This window comes from Solanum verrucosum, unplaced genomic scaffold (assembly GCF_900185275.1).
Source record: "Solanum verrucosum unplaced genomic scaffold, falcon-dt-bn FXZP01000549.1, whole genome shotgun sequence".
NCBI classification, from domain to species: Eukaryota; Viridiplantae; Streptophyta; class Magnoliopsida; order Solanales; family Solanaceae; genus Solanum; species Solanum verrucosum.
Window position 1 is genome coordinate 79,280 of NW_026020082.1, and position 18,710 is coordinate 97,989.

The 18,710-nt window shown below is 34.2% G+C and overlaps 2 protein-coding genes across 2 annotated transcripts; one reads left to right on the forward strand and one right to left on the reverse strand.

The window, feature by feature from the left end:
- Positions 1-5,482: 5,482 nt before the first annotated feature.
- LOC125824256 (UBP1-associated proteins 1C) lies at positions 5,483-9,443 on the forward strand. Its single transcript, XM_049503609.1, has 6 exons — positions 5,483-5,688; positions 5,780-5,854; positions 7,753-7,883; positions 8,351-8,810; positions 8,971-9,069; positions 9,172-9,443. Exons 1-6 carry the CDS (start codon positions 5,602-5,604, stop codon positions 9,235-9,237), a joined length of 918 nt encoding a protein of 305 aa, XP_049359566.1. The 5' UTR covers positions 5,483-5,601; the 3' UTR covers positions 9,238-9,443.
- Positions 9,444-10,553: 1,110 nt separating this feature from the next.
- LOC125824255 (uncharacterized) lies at positions 10,554-15,189 on the reverse strand. Its single transcript, XM_049503608.1, has 5 exons — positions 15,079-15,189; positions 14,525-14,638; positions 11,151-11,277; positions 10,962-11,079; positions 10,554-10,757 (listed from the first exon to the last, which is right to left on the reverse strand). Exons 1-5 carry the CDS (start codon positions 15,086-15,088, stop codon positions 10,704-10,706), a joined length of 423 nt encoding a protein of 140 aa, XP_049359565.1. The 5' UTR covers positions 15,089-15,189; the 3' UTR covers positions 10,554-10,703.
- Between the last annotated feature and the right edge of the window lie 3,521 nt (positions 15,190-18,710).

Sequence of the window (18,710 nt, forward strand, 5' to 3'; positions counted from 1 at the left end):
CTCAAACTTGCCTATCCAATATGGTTACTAGCTCCTTCTTAAAAGTCAAATTCTGATCAATTAACACTAAATCTCATTTAGGATGGATCATATGAGCACCATCCTAATGATACTTCTTTAGTATTAAAATATGAAAAACAGGGTGAACACCTGATAAATCAGGTGGCAAATCCAATTTTTAAGCCACCTCACCTATATGTTGATCACTCTCCAATATATCTTGGGATCAACTTTCCCTTTTTCCAAATATCATCACACCCTTCATGGGTAAAACCATTTTATAGAACTTTCTTTCCAACCATGAACTCCAAATCACTAATCTTTTGATCTTCATAACTATTTTGCCTACTCTGAGCCATTAGAATCCTATCCTCAATCAACTTAACCTTATCCAAGATCTCCCTAAACAAACTTGTGCCCCATGGCCTAACCTCAAATGCATCAAACCAACAAACTAGAGATCAACATCTCCTACTTTACAACGCCTTGAATGGTGCCATCCAAATGCTCGAATGATAACTATTGTTGTATGCAAACTCCACTTAAGGCAAAAACTAATCTCAAAAACCACTAAAGTTGATCACCCATGTCCACAACATGCCCTCAAAAACCTAAATAATTTGTTAAGAACTGATAATCTAAGGGTGGAAAGATATGCTAAGATCTATCTGAGTACCCAACTCCTTCTACATAAACCGTTATAAATGAGATGTAAATTGTGTGCTTCGATCGTAAATAATAGAAATAAGCATACATGCAAGCAAACTATCTCTTGGATGTAGATCTTAGCTAGCTTCGAACTTTGAATTATAAGTAGTTTGAACTGGTACGTAGTGTATATTTGGTCGATTGATCCACGATGACCCATATATCATCAAACTTATCTAAAGTACGTGACAACTCTACCACAAAGTCCATAGCAACATGCTCCCACTTCCACTCAGGTATGGGCATTCTTTAAGTCACTTCTCTAGGATTTAGGTGTTCATACTTCACTTGCTGATAATTCAAATATCGAGTATAAAATCTACTATCCCTCTTCATACTACACCATCTATAATGTTGCTTCAAGTCATAAAATGTCTCAATAGCCCCTAGATGAATAGAATATCTCAAACTATGGCCTTCTTTCATGACCAGCTTAGTCAAATCACATGTCCTAGGAACACGACTACGATCCTTTATCATAAAAACTTCCTTACTATCAACTATGCCTCCTTGAATTCTCCTTAAAAAGATTTTTCTCGAATCACATGCAAATCACGATCATCAAACTGTTAAGCCAAAATCTACTCCAAATAGGACGATCTCACCTCCATATAAGCCATAACCCTACCATATTTCAAATATTAAATCTCATAGAGCTACTGTATAAAGACTGGACATCCTGATCCAAATGATGCTCTCTCATTTGTAACGAATCTGGACTACCTATACTTACCGCCTTTTGACTCAAGCCATCTGCTACCATATTTGCCTTTAGCAGATAAATGATAGTCATATTATTCACCTTGAGCAACTCCAACCATCTTCGCTACCTCAAATTGAGACCCCTCTGATTGAATATATACTGGAGATTAGGATGATTCATGAACACCTCATCCCCCAAAATTTTTTATCAAGGAGCTACATAAATTTTTTGCAAAGTTCTTCCGGATAAATAAAGAAGAAGGAAGGAGTAAGCATTGGGATTTTTGGGCTAACATGTGTTTACCAAAGAGGAAGGAGGGCTTGGTTTCATATCAATGTTTAATGTATACCAAGCTATGTATGCCAAATTTTGGTGGAGTCTCCGAATAATAATCTCATTGTGGACAAATTATATGTGGAACAAGTACTGTAAGAAACAAATACCTATTCTAGCGCAGTGGAAAGGTGGATCTCTAGTGTGGAAAATGATGTTAGAAAATAAGGATATTCTTAAAAAAAAGATATGGTGGGAAACTAAAGGTGTTTCATCAAATATTTGTCATGCAACTGGACTAAGCTAGGGCCACTACATCAAATACCTCATGAAGATATTCAGACTAATTCCTCAATAACTGATATTGAGAAATTTATAGGAGAGGAGGGTTGGAATTATGAGAAAATCCAGCATATTCTTCCTAATTCTGTTGTGGAACATGTTAGGAAGAATATGAGCTATATTTGCTTCTCTTGAAAAAGTGATAAACCATGTTGAATTTTAAATAGCACAGGAAATTTTACAATAGGTGGTGCATGGGAGCTACTGAGGAACAAAAGTACAATTTCTTATCAATATAGCCAAATTTGGAGAAAGGGTCTCCCTTTCAAGATTTCTTTTTTTTATTTGGAGGTTATGGAAAGCAAAATTGTGTGTGGATGACATTTTGGCTTGATGTGGCATCTCAGTTGTATCAAGATGTATATGTTGTTCTAATCCTCAACTAAATACAATATAATACCTTTTTCTTGAAAGGAGAGTTTGCTACTAAAAGTATGACAGTATTATAAGGCAGCAAAACTACAAGGTCCATGAATTCGGGTAAAGCAAATAGTCTCTAAATGGTGGGACGGATCGGTAAATGCTAAAATCAAACTATTTTTCATGTTAAACCCATCACAATTTTGTGGTTTATTTGAAAAAGAGGAAATGCATTATTACATAGAGGGACATGCTCTTTTGAAAATGTGATTTTTGACATCAATGATACTATTTATAAACTTACTAGAGTGAGATACCCCTGGACTCAGAATTTGCCTAAGCCCTGGCCTCATCTTGTATTTTTCATTGGAGAAATACAGGTCATGTACATACTATAAAATGGTTAGATGGTTCAGTCCACCATCTTGATGGTTCAAATATTAGCACAGATGGTGCTTAAAGAGAGAATCCTGACCCTAATTCGGCGCTTTTTTGTTGTTAGCAATGAAAATGGGGATGTGGTTGGAGTTAAAGGCATCAAATTGTCTGAGTCTTCTAACATAGTGGCAAAAGCTATTGCCATCAGAGAGGGGTTGATATTCTATATTGACAGACAATTCACACCTCACATAATAAAGACAGATTCTCTGACTAAGATGAATATTCTAAATGATATTTGGATTGGAGGTCGAATTCATAAATAGACTAAGGGAAAGAATGGTTGTAACGGTTCAACATGTCATGAGAAAAGGGAATACCCTGACAGATGTTTTTGATAACCTAATTTTTTATTTGCAAGTAACTTTCAGCTGAACAACTTTCAACAAATCCTATCTAATGAGAAAAAGATCATTAATTTAGTTAAGAAGCACACACCAAATTTGAGAGTCAGGCAAGTTAACAGGTAATCAAGAGGAATAAGCTAATCTTATACAAGCATAAACAGAGCAAACAATCCATAGAGAACACAAAAGTCAAAGCATAGACAGTACGAATTCTACTCTTTCATAAGCAGATAAGATACTATAAAGTCTAATGTCTATTACCTAAAGTTATTTCATGTTTGGTTGATTGGGATCATCGCACTTGGTGAGAGCTTGAGGTGTTCGTGGTGGTTCCACACTAAGACAAATGGACATGCTTTGTAGTATTAACATTTGCTAATTATCTTTTTCTTATGTCTATGAGTGGCGATATGTATTTCGACAGAAATTTTTCATATTATTGTTATGTAATAGTCTCACTAAACACCTCGTCTAATTGTTTCCTTTTAGAGTGTGGTAATTAGCCTCTACGGAAGCTCATTCACTTGGAAGAATGACACTAGAGTAGTTATTTTCAATGTGTCATTATTAAGGGAGTACAAATCTAAAATATTACCTTTACTAAAAGGTGTCGCTGAAACTCAATCTATCAGAAGGTGAACCTAGTCCCCTTAACTCAATTTTTTGTTGGCCACAACCTTCTCCTAGCCGATTTTATTGCCTTTGTTCACTGAGAAGGCGGAACTTCAAATTGGCTTAACATCAAATGAATCTTCAACACATCTCTATAAAGGGGTAGATGAGCGAAGCAGACAAAGGGGCGGAGAGGTTTCTTGGAGTTTCCAAATTGGTTCATTTCATTTGCTTAATTTTGTCCGATTTTTAGACTGTGTTGTGTCATCTTTAAGCTCAAGTTTTTCTCTTTTTATTTTCCTTTTTTATTTGCTTTTACTGTTGGTCTTATTTTTTTAGGAGGTTGATTTTGATTTTAATAAAATATGGCCACTAGCCATTTTGATTATTAATAATAATAATAACAATAATAATTAGTCAAACAATAAAATCAAAATTGTTAATGGTGAAGAATGTAGACCTTACGTATTTTGAATACATCATAATTTAAAATTCTCTACATTTGAATATATATTTGTGAAACTGATAGAGCTTTAAAAAGGGGAAAATTTGCACAACTAAGCAAATATAAGTCATATATTATTCCTTGAAACCCTACTTTAAAACAATTGTCTACCAAAGCTACATTATTATTTTAATAGCAAATCTACACAGTTATACTCGATCCCGTATTTCACGCATATTTAGACATTGTATTCGATTAATTTTTTTCCTCTCTCACATATACCATCCATATTCTCTCCCACGCAATAACTCCACCAATTTAACACGATTTACTTTTAATTTCTTCAATTTCAAATAAGAGATTTTCCTTAAATGAGATACTAGTAACAATCTATCCCACAAAATAAATTAAAAATAAAATCTAATAACTTCTATTTACCCCCATTGACTTCATTTTCTTTATATTTATTGGGTTTGTGGATTGAAGTATCAAAGTTAGTTTATTATTGAGGTGTATCAACTATGTTAACCATTCAAATTCTGATACGACATTTCGAGATCTGAAATGCAATGAACAATTACATAAATTATGTAATTGATGGTATCATGATACCTTTTTGATACATTACATAATGATATGTTTCATATACATGATGGATTGTGATACATTTATGATAGATGATGTATCATGAACCTTTTCGAAATATTACACAATGATGCATCTTTGATACATAATACTTTTACCTTACATAATGATATATTTTCTATACAAGATGTATCATGATATTCTTAATGATACATGATGTATCATGATACATCATGATACAATGGGTACATTAAAAAAATCACATACCTTTTTGATGTTTTATGTTCAGATGACTTCCCTTCAACAACAGGCTTGACATTGGAGGAAGACATACATAAATATACTACCATTAATTAAAATATTTACCTAATATGAATAATCATAAAAACGTAAATTTAGGAAAATCTCTAATTTTAAATTGAAAAAATTAAAAGTAAATCATGCTAAATTGGTGGAGTTTTTGCGTGGGAGCGAAATACGAATAGTATAGATGAGAGGAAATAAACTAGTCAGATATAATTTCTAATTATGCGTGAAATAGGAAATTAGGTATAATTAAGTTTCCTTAAATATATGTATGATGAAGACCAACGGGCCGAACTTCTCCGAGTAATATTTGGGCCCTGAGGAAACAATGGCCCATGCTACTAACTCAACTCACCTCGTTCGCTGTTTTCTCTTTCTTTTGGATTTAACACAGGAACGCCATAGCTAGCCTTTGTGTTTTCCTCAATCCCTAAAACCCTAACCACCCACCATTTTTTGTTTTCCAGTTGAAATAGTTCAGAATGGTTTGGTTTCAGTGTGAAGATTGTGGAGACAATCTGAAGAAACCCAAATTGGCAAACCACTTTCGAATTTGTTCTGCTTTTAAGGTGTCTTTTTTTTTTTCATACTCAGATTGATTCTGACTGCAATTACGAATTCAAGTTAACTTATTGTTTATTTTTTTTGTGTTTTCTTAAGCTATCTTGCATTGATTGTGGAGAGATTTTTAGTCGTCAAACTGTTGAAACTCACACCCAATGCATCTCTGAAGCGGTAATATTCTCTGCCTCTTTTATGTTCCAAAGTTAATTGTGCCATAACTTGTCCTACCCAAATTCTGATGTTTCAGCTTCTATGTCTGATCCGAGTGCTAATTTTTGTATCTGGAATATTTGCAAATGGTGTCGTGTTCCATAGGCCATACCTATCTTTCTAAATTAGTAGCTGAGTGCTTAATCGACAAAATGATGGCCGTCCTTCTCGCTCTAGTTGCAAATTCTTTGTAGAGTTAGTTACTAAATGTTTCATGTATAGTTTCATCTACATGTGTTTGAAATATGGCAGCCTATGAAATTATTTTCCAGTGTTTGGTTACCGAAAAAATATTCTCTTTCTCAGTAATGAAATCATTTTCCAGTGTTTGGTTAAGGGAAAATAAGTTCCATTGAAAGGGGAAATATGACATGCCTGCAAATCATTTTCTGTTCCAAATATCACAACTCGTGTTTGGTATGATGCAAAAAGTTTTGTACGGAGAATAATTTCCTAGAAAATGTTTTCTTGGAAAACAAATGGATTTTTGGCTTAGTTTCTAGTGTTTGGTAAGTAAACAAGAAAACACTATCCTAAGAGCATTTATATGATATCTAGCAAAACACTATAGAGGCGGGAATGAGATGGGATGGGGAGTGGGGATTCGGAGGTGGATGGTCAAGGAAGTGGGGGTTGAGGGATTGGGTGAGTGGAGAGGAGACAATAAACTTGGAATGACACTTATGCAACTTGTTTTGATGTTTTCTCTACTTCCATTAATGAAGTCATTTCCTCATTTTTAAGGAACTTATTTTTCTAGAGAAAATGTTTGGACAAAACATAGGAAAAATGAAAGATGTTTTCATCCATACCAAACACACCTTCAGGTCTCATTTGTTTTCATTAAGATTAAGACTTATGAATTTGACTGTGAACATTAAATGTCTACATCAAAATGTGCATAATTTATTTATTTTTAAACATAAATATGTAATTAAAATAAAAAAGTTTAAATATTAAAAATATATAAATTTAATAAAATAAAATCATTATTTGAATAAAAAAATAAATAAACATGTATGTTCTCTAATGATTGTGGGATGGTCTGTGGTGGTGATAGTGGTGATGATGATCGGTATTGTAATGACTGCTATGAGAAAATCAAGAACCCATCAAATTTAGGCAACAAAAGTTGCTCTCTTAGTGAAATGATCAATTGACAAAAGTAAACCAATTACAATTGCAACACAATGGAAACTTGGAAGAAAGAGGATGAAGTAAACATTAAATAATTATACATCAGTAGATTGAAGAAATCCTTCGTTGCTGTCGCTGCTGAAAAGATATCTCTAGGAATACTCAAAGCAAAAAACTTGTCACACAATTCAAACCCACCATTTATGTGGATGTCTCATATTTTAACCATTGATTTTTTTATCAAAGCATATTTAAAAAAAGAGGCTGCTGGATTTTGTAACTTCAAGATCCAGAATTTAACATACTTGCTGATGGTAGAATATCTACTCTCAACTCTCTCATTTCTTTCTATTTTCTCATAGAAATGTGTGCTTTATTTCCTATTTGTTTATATTTGTTTGGCTTAAGTTGTGGACATCTTGTTGGTCTTTTGAACTCCAATTACGTAACTGGAAACTATCATCAAAAATATATAAAATAAAGATGGAGAATTAGATTCGATAATACCCAAATGTGATTTGATAATTTACTAGTTCAAGAGAAAATTATTAGATTGATTGATTGATTGATTGATTGATTGAAGTTGAAAGAGATGAGGAAGGACGGAGTTGCTTTGATAAAGGAAAAACGAAAACAGTGCGTGAGTTTGAGTGAGAGAGAAACAAGTGTGGTGTGTTTGTTCAAGTAGTGTTTTGATATATACAGATTTGTATTTTCTTCAGGAGAAATATGGTCCTAAAGGCCAAGGAAAAGCTTCAAATGGAGCTCCTGTCAAACCCAGCAGTGATGCAAAGCAAAAGCCTGATGTAGACATCAATGTTGGATTGTCAGACCGTCCACCTTGGTTTTGTAGGTCTGGTGAAACTTTTTATCTTTGTCGTGTTGATTAAGCTTTTATAAGAATTGAAGAAAAAGGTTATGGATATTGCTTTACATGAAATGACACTTTTGTTGAAACAGATCAGATCATCCTTGTCCCAGTTAAATGTTTTTATTGCACTGTTGCTGCAACGGGAATATTATTTGTAGCTCAATAGGTTGTCTGTCTTCTACCAATCTTGGTTTATAATCACCGACTCCAAGTCAAAATGGTCTTTTGCCTCTTATCCCCTCATCTATCTGAAACTTTGTAACTGCTTCTCTTTCCTACCTTATTATCTCTTCCTTTTTTCTTACTGGCTTGTATAGTTGTATTAGTGGATTGCGAGACTTGTTTCTGATGCTTCATTTGTTAATTTTCTTTTCTAATGTTTTTCTTCCTTCCCCTTTATCTGATATTTATAATTCATCCTTATTTGACCTCAAATGTTGTATCTGCAGTTTGTGTAATACCAATGCAACTAGCAAGCAGACTCTACTTCTCCATGCTGAAGGTAAGAAACATAGAGCAAAGGCACGAGCTTTCCATGCTGCTAAGCAGACTGAACCAGCTGACGGTGGTGTGGAGGTCTCAAATGATAACAATCAAAAGAGCGAGATTCCTGAGAACAAAGCAGGTGAGGAATTGAAGGTGCAAAACTCAAAAGAAGCAGAAAATGATAATTCTCACTTACATAAGAAAAGGAAAGACAGGGAATCTGAAAATGGTGGTGCCAAACTATCTGCTGAATTAGATAATGGTGAAGTAATCCAGGTCGAAAAAGAACAGGAAACAAAACACAAGAAGAAAGCCAAAAATGAAACAGTGAAGCAAGATAAAGCTGTCGTGGACGGGTCTAACGGAAACGACAGCAAGAAGAAGATAAAGTGGAAGAAACTGATCACATCAGCTTTGAAATCTGTACGTGTTCTCCCCATTTCATCACTAATTTGCAACTTCTCTTTCATATACATCTTCATGAGCATTTCTTCCTCTTTATGTATCTCGTCTTAGAGACTATTTTATGATTATATATGTATTGTCTGGTATCTCTCTTACTCTCTTGTTGCATTTGGGACAGAATTCTGATGGAGTTCTGAAGTTGAAGAAGCTTAAAAAGATCGTTCTGAAGTCTGTGAATGAGTCTGGCATGGTGGAAGATGACACAATTGAGCATAAGGTCAGCTAAATCCCTATTAAACCGCATCAGTGTTTCTTTCTTTGAATCCTTTGGCTAAATGTGTACGGTGCTGATGTGATTCTTTGTTACTATTCCGTGCAGATAAATTCAAGTTCTAAATTCGTTGTTGATGGCAAATATGTACGATTGGCAACCAAAAGTTCCTGAAAATTCTTTCAATTCAGACGCCCTATAAGTTTTACAACCATTGTTTTAGGCAATCTATTGAGGAAAAAGGATACAATCTAGAGCCAAAGCTATAAAAACAAGCTTCATTCATACCATTAATCTCTACTTCAATTTGAAGGAGTCTGTTCCGAAATTTTGTTTGTGCTAGATTATAGATAATAGTTTTTGTAAGAAAATTGTCGTGGATCATTATGTGATTTTATTTTAAGTTTGTTGGTTTATCAGCAAATTTGTGTGTTCACCTTTATGAAGAGCGTCAAGTTCTTATCATCATCATTCTCATATCTCAACAGGTTTGATGAAGATTTTGGGAAATTAGAAGTGTTTATTTTTAAAAAAAAAACTATTTTCTGCTGCAGAAGAGCAACTTGGAAGGAAAATTTTACCTTAGAAACCTAAACGTTCAGAATTTCAGGACAAAAATACCTTCACCAAAACTTTGTTTGATCCCAACCTTAGTTTTCTGATTATTTTTTTTCACATTTTAATGAAATGAGATCACTAATGGACATCCCAGAAGGTGATATCTTGGACCAGCCCATATGGACTGGCAAACACTGATGGCTCTTTTACTTGTATGTATGTCTGCTTGGCAAATTATAAAGCAAAGTAAGAACTTTACTCTCTCAGCAAATAAAATTTGGCACAAGGGCAATAGACTGCCCATTGATGATATAGTCAGGAAATTTGAGGCCCCAGAGGATGATGGAGCTTAGTAGCTTGGAAACTCTATGGAGGACAAAATCTGTTAAGGTGGTGGCTCTCTAAGCCAAAAAATGAACTCCAATATCTATTCTGTCCCTCAAGTGGTTATATGTTGGGAAATTTGAAAAAGATGTGCAGCTTTTAGTGGCACATTTCGGTCCTCTTCCCCATTACATAGAAAGTAAGCCACCGATCTAGGTATCGTTACCGCCTAGACCTGTAATAGCAACAACCCACTTGCAAGACCGTCGCTATCTATAAATGGAGGTGATTTTTTGTCGGGAAATTGTTATTTCAAGATTCAACAGATGACATACACCCCTGTTAATACACAAATTTCCTCCCTCCCTTTCTTCATTGACTGGAAACAACTTCACTTTACAGCAGAGAGATGTAAAAACCTAATGGATGGAAGACTGAAGCAAGGGTTCTCTCTTTCTGTTCTAAAAGGAGTCTGTTTAACTTGTCGTACACATAAATCTTATAGTATTATTACAGCACTTTTAACATGGAAAAACATCCATACAAACGAGGAATTTCAATAATAAATCTGGATAAAACACTTAAGGAGGTAGAGATTTTCATGTGTATAGTTCTGTATAAGATTTTTCTTTTTTCTTCGTAAGAACATTTACAATTGGAGAGTTTGAACCCGAAAATGGCTTTTGACTTGACTACAGAACAAGTAACAACATTGATCATAATAGCTATGGCTAGTATGAAACTTTGCATCGCAGAAGCTACAAGAAGAGAGTTGCTGCTATAATAAGCAAGACAACAGAACACACCATTGCCTGCATAAGAGAGTAAATTCTAAACTCTGTTAGGACTGTTTAACGCTTTAACACGGTATCAAGAGAAGCAAAAGATATTGAAGGGTCACTGAAAAGAAGAAAGGTAGAGAAATGCAATCTCAAGCATTTACTTTTTCCATCTTTTGATTGATCCATTATTTTGTTAAAAGCTTAGCAAGGGGGAAATGAAATGAATCAACTTACAGCAATAGCAGATGCAGCAAGCCCGGCACGTTCTCGAGGATCCTTACGGTAGTAGTTTCCAAAATAAAGTATCGTGGCATAATACCACATCAACGGGCATAGAAATCCCAGTAGAAATCTAGTAATAATAATAAACAATCAGATTTTCCAGAGAGAGAGAGAGTAACTGAGACTTATAATAGCACTTACGAAAACCATCCGACTCCGCAACCAAAGCAAGGAAGAGGTTTATCATAGAACCCTGTTTGAAGGTCCTCTACATCTCTAATCAAGGTATACTTTCCCTTCTCACGGTCTTCTGCATCACCTGCTTGCCCTATAATCATGGTATATCCAACTCAGAACTTTGGTTTGCCTCAGTTATTTAAATATTTTGTGTCTCAGTGTGGACAGATGATTGGTAGATAGAAAAAGGTTGAGTCAAATTCAGAAGAACTTCTACAACAATACATGTCTTCACATTTACAATAGATACCAGGGAACTGAACATAAAGTTAGAAAAGATCCTTAACCCCAACAGCCCAAACAAAAGGAAAAGAAAACCTATGAACAATGCTAATGGGGAGAGAGGGAGAGAGACCAGAAAACTTAAATAGGTAAAAATAGGTATCAGAATAGTTTTCTTATGAAACATGTATCAAAATATTTTATCCTCACTCTATGAAAGAGCCATAATAAGGCCTCAAAGAAGAAACTGAATGAAAGTAAAACTTGTGACATGAAAAGATAAAGATATATTTCAACGTACTTCAATCCTAAAGCAATTCTGCGTTTTTTGCTGAGGAGTGTGAGAAAACAACATTGATAGCTTTTTGTTTTTCTGATTTCAGAAGCTACAATAGATAAGACAAAGGTAGGGAACATCCATAGATAGAAATTTATGAAGAAAATGATTCTAACAGTATTCTACTTCTTTTCCTGATCTATATGGGCCACACATAATAGAAATGAGCATTTCAATCTGCAAGCATTTCTTGGATGCAGGCACAAATACAAGTTATTGTCATGGGAATAGGGTTTATCTTCCTAGGATAATCTAAAAGCATAACGGAAAAACATATGTCCACCACCCTTCGGGGTGGCCCAGTGGCTTGGGCTTGGGACTTCCATGTTGGAGGTCTCAAGTTTGAAAAAAGCAAGGGTTTGCCTTCTGGGTCGAGCTCGTCGCACCGGGCTTGCCTAGTGTGGGTTACCTCTCCTATGTGGTTTGCGAGCTATTGCATAGGAGTGGGGGTTTTACCCTGTGTGCACCCTTTGTTTCCCTTGTCATAAAAAAAAAACATATGTCCACCGAGAGCTGTCCAGGTTGTGATCAGAATATAGAAGGCCAAAATAGTCATGGTATCCCAAAAAATAAAGAAAATGGCTAGTTTTGGATCACAACAAAGTTGACCGATCAGTTGGAAGGGGCAGTCCAAAGGATTAGGGGGAAAAGTGGGTGAACTCCCAACAACTTACTTGGGCATGCCTTTAGGAGCTCAGAGCAAATCAAAGGACATATGGAGTGGTGTGATAGAGAAAAGTGAAAAAAAGTTGGCAAGCTGGAAAAGTCAGTACCTATCCTCAGGTGGCAGACTCACTTTGGTGAATAGTGTGTTGGATTCTCTCCCTTCATATATGATGTCAGTCTTCCCTGCTCCAGCTAGTGTGACTGAAAGATTAGATGCAATCAGGAGGAACTTTTTATGGAAGGGAAGTGAAGACAAGAAGAAATATCACCTAGTGAAGTGGGAGGAGCTGATCCAAAGCAAGAGAGGTGGGGGTTTAAGTATCAGAGAACTGAACACACACAACAAGAGTTTGATGATGAAGTGGTTATGGAAGTTTGCATCCCCAGAAGAAGCTCTATGGAAAGAGGTGATCAGATCAAAATATGGCATGCAGGATAGATGGATGACAGAGGAGGTGACAACTCCTTATAATTGTAGTGTATGGAGATCCATCAGGAACCTATGGCAACTAGTTTCTACAAGAACAAGTTGCAAGGTTGGTAATGGAGAGAAGATGGCTTTCTGGAAGGATATATGGTGTGGGCAGTGGCCTCTGATGCAGACTTTTCCTGAGCTATACAACTTAAGCCAAGCTCAGGATGCTACTGTGGCTGAACTATGGACAGGACCAGGGTGGAACCTTCATCTTAGAAGGAACTTAAATGATTGGGAGATGACCTTTGTAGCAGCTTTTCTGAACACAGTCCCTCAAAACCTTAATCTTACAGAAGAAAGAGACAGTTTGGTGTGGAAGGTGGACAGCAAAGGTATTTTTACTGTCAAGTCAGCTTACAAAGACTTGACAGGAACAAATACTCAGGAGATAGGATGGCCATGGAGAATGATCTGGAAGACCAAAGTGCCTCATAAGGTAAACTACTTTACGTGGGTACTGGCAAAGGAAGCAGTCCTCACTCATGAAAACCTTAACAAGAGGAAAATCAACCTATGCTCTAGATGATATCTATGCGAAGAACAAATAGAGACAGTCAACCATCTCTTTCTACATTGTGTATGGACAGACCAGCTGTGGCAAATGTTCATCCACAAGAGAAAGATCAGGTGGGTGAAACCTGGGAGAATCAAAGAGGTGCTAAGAAGTTGGATCAGTGATGGTAATGCGGGAAAGGATGAGAGATGGAAGATGGCTCCTGCATGTATTTGGTGGACCATATGGAAAGAGAGAAATCAGAGATGTTTTGAAGGCAAAAAGAGCAACATACAGAAGATCAAGACAGATTGCTTAGGCCTTTACTATTTTTGGTGTAAACAAGTAGTTATAGACAGCACAGAGGATGTTTTTAATGCAATTGACTGGCTGTAATTAGATACATTAGGACGTTGTAAAGTGACAACTTTTGTGAAGAGGGACTACACTTGTTGTAGTACACCTGTTGAATATATAGAAGTAAATTTACCATTCTCAAAAAAAGGGGCACTCCAAGGACTTTTTCAGTTGGAAATTGCTACATTGTGATGCAATCTGACACCAACAGGGTTATTTGGCCTTGGAAAAAGATTTGGTTCAATAGTACTCCTTTGAAGGTCTCTTGCCTTTCTTGGAATTTGGCTAGGGATGCTTGACTCACTTAAGTAAACAATCAAAAGAGGGGATTTCAACTTTGCAGCAAATGCCCGTTGTGTGAAGAACGACCTAAAGAAGTCGGTCACCTTTTTTTGTACTGCCGGGTCACAAGTCAATTATGGGGCATGTCTTCGACAATACTTGGCATGTGTTGGACCATGCCTAGCTCCATTACAGAGCTTCCACAGTGCTGGAACAGAAGCGCATATGCAAGAATTCTCAAAAGACTTGGAACATTATACTTCAGGTCATGGTAGTTGGTGAAAGAAATAGCAGAATATTCTAAGGCAATAGGAGCAACATTAACCGCCTCAAAAATGGATTTATTTTTTGCTTGCTTTTTGGTGCAGACTGGTCATTGTACGAGATGTTCATGCAATGCTACACACAGTAGAGAATTTGCACAGCTTGTAATTACGCCTGATGCACTGGCTTAGTTCAAGCTTTTATAAAATTTCTTATAACTTATAAATTTAAGAAAAGACTACCTTTCGACACTGAATAATATCGAGCTGATGGCCTCAAAAGGTCAAGATGTTTTTCAGAGGCTGATTTCACGAGTTCAACAGTATTTCTGCCCTCTCCAGCTTCAAGAGTAGCCCCTGTTAAACCCAGATGACCAATTAATCATGGCTACAAAAAATTCCTTCATCTAAAATTCAGTACGAGTATTAAATCCTCCAATTGCAAATGAAGGGTAAACACAATTTTTCCTGAAAAAATATGCATATTCTAAACCAAGTGATATACATATCCTAGAAGAGTTCATTATGTAAAACTTCAAACAACTGTACAAAGTGACACTCATTCATAAGCATTTCATCATGCAGTAACAACTTTTTGACTAACTTGAACTAAACATTTAAAGATAACTACAAGAAATCTAATGGAATAAGACATAAAGTAGAAATTTATCACGGGCTACATGAAGAATGCATCACCAACAAACAAATATATACAATGATCAATGTAATCACAGAAAACTCTGTCGGAAATCTGAAAAATGAGATAGCAAATTAGGTTAGGTAGACTAAACACTTACCTTTGTCCATGTGTAGTTCTTAGCTGATGGCTTCTACCTTCCAAGTATTTTGAGTTATCCCCTCTGCTTGACCTTCAGATAACCTACTTTGCATGATCAAATAAAGGACTTCAACCTTACTAATTTACCATGTGATAAGCAATAACTCATTGAGTAATGCCGGCAAAGTTGGAAAACGAACGAGCCACTAATTTTTCCAATTGATTAAGGAAGAATAGATTATATCTAGCATTGTTAAGCATAATTGTGTCAATACCATTGAAAGCATGGCGGATCTAGTGGGTAGTGAGGGGGTTCGGCAAAAAATTACATGGTATATCTAAGGTATTTTTAAAAAAATTCATGTATATATATAAATTTTAAGCCTGCTAAGCAAAAGATTAGAGGTTGGCTAGTGATTTAGAGACCAAAATTCTCTTGAGGTTCTAAATTCATTCTCAAGTAGTATATTTTTATTTTTCAAACCCCATTAGTGAAAGTTTAAGCCGTGGATCCGCCACTGATTGAAAGGTCAATTTTTCATCTAGCAACCAATTCATCATAGTTAAACATGTAACTAAACAACAATATGATGATAACCCTCCTATGTTTACAAATCATAACATAAAGATGAAAAAGTAATTTCTGAACCAAAAAATGAAGAATTCACATGCCTTGACTGGTGGTTTATCTCACTACTTTCTAAAGCTTGAACACATCTATAAACTATTTCAAGTATGTTTAGCCCACAATTTCATATCAGTTTTAAGTAAAACAAAAATTATTTAAACAGTCCAATAAAAGCTTTGTTTACTCAAAATGGACAAAGAAGTTGAATTTAGCAGATGAGGATTAATGGCTAAATTTTTTTGCTTAAGTTTTCATAGATATATTTTAATAAAACAGATTAAACAAAGCTAAAAACTTAACAAACATCAACTACCTACCGTCCACCAGAAGAAACAGAAGAATTAGCCCAACATAAGAGAAATTCCGATCGGAGAAAGGATGAAAGAAATAAAGATCCAAAACAATTACTACTAGAAAATTCAACACAAGAAAACCGACAGCCACAGCTGAAAACTATAACAAATTTTCCATTTCTTGATTAGTACCCACTTATATCAATTTATATACTAATCCAGAGAAGAAAAAACAAGAATCTGATTTGTAAAAAAGAGAAAAAAAAAAAACAAAAAAATTTGAGAAAAACTTACAGTTCAATTGCTTCCGCTTAAGCTTGAGATTTTAGAATTTTCAACTCTTTCTCCAAACAAGAAAGTAAGCGGTAGAGCAAGACAAAAGAGTAGTGTGTTTGGTTTATCATTAAAATGACACACTCTCTTCCTATTCATATTGATTGTGACATACTTAAAAAATAAGAGAAAACTCTGTTTTATTTCGTTTCAATTTATGACATATTATTAGGAAAAAATTACTTGGATGATATATTTTAATAAATAATTACTGATCTTAGCGATATTTTTTATTTATTATCATTTTTAGTAATATTATGTTAAATTTGCAATATGTATGAAAAGTGAATTATGTATGCAATATATATGTATTATAATTATTTTTAAAATATATTATGTTTGTTTGGTAAGAAATTGACACGTTGTATTATAAGTGTATTAAATTATGTGATAAATGGAATATTCATCGATAAAACTTATAGGATATGTGAATAATAAAATGTTCTTTATAATATGTATTAAAATTATATTATTAATGTATTAAAATGATCAAATGAAAAAAAAAATGTTATTGCTATAAATGATAAATATTTTTTTAATGTTGTATATCTATGTAAGTTTCCCTATTAATTAATCTAATAGACAATAGTATTAAAAAGAAACTAAAAACTATTCTTAAATTTGTAGTTTAATACACTCTTAACCATTTATATAGACTATAAATAAAAATAAATTATTTTATTGAATATCCAAAAAATTTAACATAGGAGTAGGTGAGGGTAAGTTATGAATAATGAATAATGAATAATGAATAATGAATAATGAATGATGAGTATGATTGGTGGAGGGATAGCATATTCCATACGCCGACTCCTACGTCTGCGCCTTCCTTCCTCCCTACCACTTCTCCTTTCATTGCTATTTATGACGTAGGAATTAATTATTGAATCGAGGTATAAGGTACATTTATTCATTATTAATTGTCAGTTTTTCGAAAGTTAATTTAATTAATTTTTAAAGTTAAATTAGATTATATTAATTTAATAATTTAAAAAAAAATTAAATATTTAAAAACAATACGAAAAATATTATAAATGGCAATGTTTTTGCATATCAATGTGATTAAAAAATATATCATAAAATGTTAGTCAAACTTCTTATTGTTTGACTCTAAAAAAAGAAATCATGACAATTAAAAGTGAACGGAGGGAATATAAGGTATAATAATTTCAAAAATAAAATGTAGGATCATTTTATCATGTATTTGGTTGGACGTATTAGGCAGTCTTGAGATTATTTATCTCACTATTTATACCTTAGTGATGAGATAAGTTATCACATATGCAGGATGAAATAACTTATCTCGGGATAACTTGTTCCCAACTAGATGACCCCTAAGTATTGTTATAGAATATATTTATATATAATTTAATTTTTTATTTTTTATTTTATATAAAATAGTATATAAATTATTTCATAACAATAATAACATATCTACTGTAATTTCACTATGTGGGTTTGGGTAGGGTAGAGTGTACACAAGCATTGCCACTAACTTGAGGAGGTAGAGAAGTTATTTTCAAAAGACCATTAGCTCAAATGCATTAAAAATCACATGAAATTTTTTTTAGTGAAAATATAATCAATAATAAGAAAATCATATATATATATATATATATATATATATATATATATATATATATAGTTCGGATACCACACCAGTACACTAATATTGATTGACTCGAATATCACGTTAATATACTAATAGTTAGTGTGTACGTTCCATGAGAAAAATGAATTTACTTTTTAATGATGAGATTGTTACATATTGGTCCATGAGTAACTGAATTTGTATTTAAATGCTAGGATGGTTCTTGTGTAATGCTAGGATGGTTCTTGTGTAAACCAGATTTTCATGTTAAACACTGTATGTTTTAGGAATCTTTGATGGTCCGATTACTTGAAAGGTGTGATGAACCAAGTATGACTTGTTGTGCTAAGGTTATTCATATTTATTATGCATATCAACTCAAAGTGAGGATTGAGAGTCTGAACTATGTCATACTTGTGATTATTATTATATATTATTTAATTTATTTTGTTAAGTTGTGGTGACTAGGCCAGACTAATGACCAGGGGTCTGGTGTATAATTTAAATGAGGACTAGTTATGATTACTCAGTATTTAGAACATATCTGATAAGGAAAATTTGAGTCAATTTGGTTTAGTAAAAGTCTCGCATGTGATTTACTAAAATAGGTCAAGAACTAGGATGTTGGTATGAGAACTTGAGGGAGAGTAGTTATAAGTTGGTTAACATAGCTAGTAGTGGTCTTGTATTTGGAAAATCTCTATGTGATAGAAGGGTTAAGTTTTGATCTAATATGGTGGTGGCAAAAAAGGTGGGCTTGGGAAGCCTTAGAGTGGCAAGAGGGTCGAATGTTTAAATATTAGAGT